This window comes from Octopus bimaculoides, chromosome 7 (assembly GCF_001194135.2).
Source record: "Octopus bimaculoides isolate UCB-OBI-ISO-001 chromosome 7, ASM119413v2, whole genome shotgun sequence".
Taxonomy (NCBI): Eukaryota; Metazoa; Mollusca; class Cephalopoda; order Octopoda; family Octopodidae; genus Octopus; species Octopus bimaculoides.
Genome location: NC_068987.1, coordinates 75,203,894 through 75,210,079, shown reverse-complemented (window position 1 = coordinate 75,210,079; position 6,186 = coordinate 75,203,894). Strand labels below are relative to the sequence as shown.

The window sequence follows — 6,186 nt, the reverse complement described above, 5'->3', positions numbered from 1 at the left end:
TCTCTCTCTCTCTCTCTCTCTCTCTCTCTCTCTCTCTCTCTCTCTCTCTCTGCTAGACTGAAATGAATGCTCTTGTTATAACAACAATAATCAGTCAAAGGTAGTCATGCTCTGCTCAGCTTCATCCTGTAGAGGGAGCTCTGTTGTTTAATCACAAGGTGTTTTGACACAAGAAGGCTGACACATGTAAACTTATGTACAATTTTTTTTCTTCATACACTCTCTCTATAATTGTTAATTCCCTTACATAAAGGCATGCATCTATTCACAGAAAAAGACACACATATTTAACCACACATGATGTATTCATCATGTATGTCTTGTACTGATGGAGCTCTCTCTTTTCACACCATCTGTTAATTGTATAGTTCTTGATGTGTGTGTGTGTGTTTCCCAGGCTTTAAGGTTGATGTTCTGTAGAGCAGGAGGTTTTGAAATGATGAAAATAATAACTAAAATGTATGTATATAGAGAGAGATGTATATATGTACAAAAGCCAATATGCATATATATATATATATATATATATATATATATATATATATATATATATATATATATATATATATATATATATATATATATACACACACACACACACAAACACAAACATGTGTGTTCACACATGTAGTTATGATATTGAAAGTGATTGTGGTAACTAAAGATTGTTTTTAGGTTTTTGTATGTATTTATAAAACAAGTAATGTGTTATATACAATTGGCTAATGCCATCTGTCATTTCAAGTTCCATAAATACTTGATCAATCAATGGTCATCTTGAAATTAATTTAATACCCACAGAACTTGGATTAACAGCAGATGATGTCAACTGAATAAATATAATTTTACATAACACGATATATTTATTACTTTTTCTTTTGCTCATTCTGTGTGTATACATGAATATCATCATAATCATTTTAACATCCACTTTTCCATGCTTGCATGGGTCAGACAGAATTTGTCATTTTTGATGTTGTAGAGATGTATTGAGATAGGATTGGTAGGAATGAGTGAAAGAGAGAGTGGGAGAGCATTAGAGAATATATGTATGTAGATAGAACATTAACCCGAAGGATAGAGATGTCAAGATAGCATTGGTTGGAAGGATCTTTTATTTTAGCCTTTTATTTTTACTGTTAATTTGATACTGATTTCTTGGTTTGAAGTGTTCTTGGTAACAACACCCACCTCATTCAGTAAAACAGGATAATGCAATTTTCACAGTGAGCTTGAGGCAAAATTAATTAACCACTTTCCATCAACCTAAGTGGATAATGTTTTCAAGAATTCTTAATGTTCTATATATTCTTTGGTTTCTAGCCAAAATCCTTCATCTGAAATGATTTCTGCATGTATTTTTCAGCTGATATTCCTTCTTCCACTTGGAAATTCAACAATGATTTTTTACAAGGTCTGTATCTGATGTAAGGCATCTTATTTATTGGACACATTCCATGCTGTTGCACTTGGCTTAATGCTCTGTAGATTCTGCTGCTTTCACTCCTGCTTTCCTTATCTCCACAAATCTCTCACCTATATTCCTTGTAAATAACATGCCACCTTTTAAATTCTATGTCTTTCATACCTTATTTGCTAGCTCCAATCACTGTGCTGGAATGCATACTACTGATAGTAAATACAGAGGAAGAGAAACTGTTATGCTTTGACTAGTGCACCTTACCCAACTCTGCTGTGAACATACAAAAACAGACTGGATAGTAACTGAGTGCAACATGATCCAGATTATCACATATAGTTATCCCATAAAGTTTGTCAGTGCATGTCAGAATATGCAGTATGGTGCTCAGCTAGATGAAGGCTTGTTATAACTGCCTAACCAGGAGACACACTGAAGACACACTATAACAACTACTACCTGTCCATTCAATTTGTGAACTCTTACTTGATATTACTAAACCCTTTTCTAGTTGTAATATTGAATATGCATGAAGCAATTAATGCTTAAATTATGTTCTCATCTCACACAGCCTAATCAAGGGTGATTTGTTCACTCAATGCCATAAAAACCACAGCTCATCACCGATTCATTAAAGTGCTTTGGGGCTTAAGAGACATTAGAACTTGACATTTATACACCATATCATGTATTGTTTCTGCTGAACTTACTAACTGGGCAGCTGTCTATCTGCAGAGTATATTTTATTATCATTATTGGTAGGGTAGCAGGCTTGCAGAAGTGTTAGTGTGTTGGATAACATCCTCCACGATACTTCATCTGATTCTCTATGTCCTGAGTTCAAATTCTACCAAGGTCAACTTTACCTTTCATCCTTTCGGAGTCCATAAATTAAGTACCAAATACTGGGGTTGAAGTATTCAACTAACCCACTTCATCTGGCCTTATACCAAAATTTTAAAGCATCATTATTATTATTATTATTATTATTATTATTATTATTATTATTATTTAGGTTTGCCAATATTCTACAGCATGTAGACCAGAGGTGTGAGGTGTTCTGCATTGCAAGACATTGTATCAGAGCAACTTAGGTCATTGTGGGAGAGAAGTGTGTGCAGATGGATAATGGTATAATTGTACTTAGTGGTTCTGAAATAAAAGAGGCATGGAAGTGCTACTATGAAAGGCATCTAAATGTGGGGAATGCATGGGAGAAGGAGAGCCTTCCTAATGTGATCCAGACGGAGGGACCAGCCATTCAAGTTGACAACACTATGATAGATAAAGCAGTTAAGGATATACAAACAAGGAAGGACCCCTGATTTATCAGAGATTAAGGCTGAAATGCTTAAAATACCTGACAGAGCAAGATACAACTTTGTTACCCATATAGTTTAATCAGGTTGTATTAGAAATAATTGAAGCTAGCATGCTCCACTGAAAGTGCAGTATCAGTGTGTTTGTATGATAAAGTACGAATGAGTTGAGCGAAAAACTGGGCATAAGATGCATCAGATGTAATGAACAAGAGAGAAGATTGTGCTTGTGCAGTCATGTGATGCATGTGGGTGAAGAGCTGATCTTTAAATGTTGATGGAACTCATGGAAGAAGGGGACCCAGGGAGACATGGGATGAAGTAGTGAAGTCAACCTCAGGTTGTTGAGATTTACAGAGATGGCAAAGAACTGACAAGAAAGGCAATTCAAGAAGACCTGTCCATCTCAGCAAGAATGAGGTCCTAAAAGCATATTATTAATATCTTATTTCCTTATTGCCCCCAAGGGGCTAAACATAGAGGGGACAAACAAGGACACACAAAGGAATTAAGTCGATTACATCAACCCAGTGCGTAACTGGTACTTAATCTATTGACCCCGAAAGGATGAAAGGCAAAGTCGACCTTGGCGGAATTTGAACTCAGAACGTAACAGCAGACGAAATACCGCTAAGCATTTCGCCCGGCGTGCTAACGTTTCTGCCAGCTCACCACCTTTTCATTAATATCTATCATTAATATCATGTCCCCATATCATTAATATCTATGTCCCCATACTCAATCTGAATCTATCAGTTTCTCTTCACAACTCATCTTCATAACACCCATCTATCCCCCATCCCTTTAAATGCAACAGTTTCTCAGCTGCTATAATTGTATGAGAACAGAACTTCACATATTCCATTCCACATTATGTGATACCAGTAATTCCTCTTATTAGAACCACTTCCCTTGCCACCCATCCTGCTTTCCCAACCATTTATCGTTATATATATCCACTGAACACCCTCTCCTCTACTATCTACATCCATTTCTGTAACTCCCTATATCCACTTCTATGTACATCTAACCTCAGCCTATCACTGTGCATCTTCTCTCTCCTATTCTTCACCTCTTCTCCCTATTTTTCATCTCTATATGATTATATTCTACCTTTGTTCTCTAACAACCCTTTCTTCTTATATACTGTCAAGATATTCTGCTTAGCATTTTTCTGATGTGCTTACAATTCTGCTTGTTCACCACTTTGATGATAATATGATATAGTATGTAAGTATAATATGTGTGTATGTATGTATATTGGCTGCCATGTAGACAATTCCCACGAGGGCATTTTCACCTCATATATTACTCTCATGTTTTTCCCTTATGTTTCCTCATCTCTCTTCTCTTTTCACTCTACATCCTATTCTCAGGAAAGGCAATGTAAAATAGTCGGCATTAGGAAGCACATCCAGCTGTAGAAATCTTGCCAAACATAAATCTCATGTAGTAGACAATGGAAGCCCCAGGCTAGTCAAATCCTGTTAAACCATCTAATCCATCAGCAAATGACACATACACACACATGTATGCAAAATCTGAAGTATCAATAGTGAAGCTTCAGCTCAAAACAAATGAAGAAACCTTCCCACTTTTACTGAGTACATTTTTCTTTCTCTCATTTGAGAAGTGCACACATACACACACATATGCATGCAAGCACATATATTTAAACATGGCTGTTGCACATACATATCTCCTCATTTTACCAATCTATGTGTTTGCTTGTATTTATGTACTCATATGTATAATGTTGACTATATATATATAGGGATGCACATACATCAGTGTGTTTGTGCATGATAAATTTCTAAACCATATTTTACCAGCTGATACTGAAGCACTTATTCTCCAACTTAGGTTTGTATTGCTAGTTTTTTTTTATTTGCTTTGCTCTGCAAGACATTAACCATTCCATCCATTTTCAGATTGCTTGCTATCTACCTGTGTTTAGTGTGTGTGTATATATCTTTTTTTCTCAGTGCATATTGTCTTCCAGACGCTAAAGATGATTGCATGGTCCTTTCATCACTCATTCATACATATTACAAGCACACACACACACACACACTTTAATGCATGTACATATCATGACCAAATGCATAAGAATAAAAAGGGCAGCTGTCTATGAAGATGGATTCATCATCATCATCACCATCATAATTTAGCAATCATATTCCATGCTGACATGGACTGAATGGTCTGGCAGGATCCAACACATCAGAGGGTTGTGATGAGTTCTATTGGTTTCTATTGTTGGATGCCCTTCCAAATACCAAATTACTAATTACTTCAGTAAAATATCATCTTGCCCTTGGTTTCAGTGAAATGGCTATTGAACAATAGATTCTGTTACTACACCATGTTTGAGAAGATTCACTTTGATACTGTTGATGAAGAAATCATGGCCGAATGATTATGCTTGAAGACACTCACCTGAGATGGCATGCAGTCGAATCAAATACTGCTTCTCCTCTGATCCCCTGTCCATATCTTCTCATGCTAACCTGCTTGTGCATTGAGTATTTGCTTCGGCACCCCATTACTATCGTCTTTATCTTCTTCCCAGTTATTCTCACCTATCCTTATATAATGCAAGAGAGCCATGTATTATCTCTCTTGCAAGGCACCTGTGCTTGTTCCTCTGTCATGCTTTAGTCTCTCAACATCTGGATTAAAGCCACCTCCCCCTCTTAAATACTCCTGAGGAGGCTTTTCTCTGTCCTTTTCCAGTCTTGCAAGATATTTGGCAACCTAACTAGTGCCAGTGACACAAAAAAAAAAGTATCCAGCCATAGAAGCTGTACCAAAGCTGACTTTGGAGCCCAATGTAACCAACCTTCTAGCTCAACTGGATCCCGTCAAACTGTCCTACCCATGCCAGCATGGAAAACAGGCATTAAACGATCACAACAACAATGTGGAAGTTTATGGTTGCGAAATAAACTTCTTGATCATGCAGCCATGCCTACACTCTTATCTCTCTGTCTGTGCATTCATCTGTATCTCTTCCTTCTTTGATCTGAGGTGAATCACTTCTTCTATGAATAAATCCCATTGTCAGCATAAAGCACCTTTTCACCCATTACTGATTGCACTGGATGTAAAGGTGCTTAATCATCACTACACTCCAGATATCAGATACCTTATTTTGGTGGTTTGGAAAAAAATGGGTGGGGCGGATTTTTTGATAAAATTTATCTTTTTTTGTTTTCATAGAATGAATTACGGTGAGCTCCTAATATGCTACAAAACCTATTTTTTTTTGCCCTGAAAGTGAAGGTGGGGAGTTTAGCTCTCAGAAATTTCATGCCCCCCTCCAAATTTCACAGGCAAATTCCCCCCCACCCCCCACCCATTTCACAGGGAAAACTTTGGCAAATTTTTACACAAGGGTCAGTACATGTTGACAAGGGAGCCTTTCCAGTAGCACTCGTCCTTTTA

General features: G+C 36.9%; 1 protein-coding gene across 1 annotated transcript in view; it reads left to right on the top strand.

Moving 5' to 3' along the window:
• The window catches only part of LOC106878146 (THO complex subunit 1), a 54,974-nt gene that overhangs the window by 41,731 nt on the left and 7,057 nt on the right, over positions 1 to 6,186 (top strand). Inside the window, exon 19 of the mRNA XM_014927271.2 lies at positions 1,367 to 1,414. Coding sequence (XP_014782757.1) covers positions 1,367 to 1,414 — 48 coding nt within the window. The remainder of the gene's footprint in view (positions 1 to 1,366; positions 1,415 to 6,186) is intronic.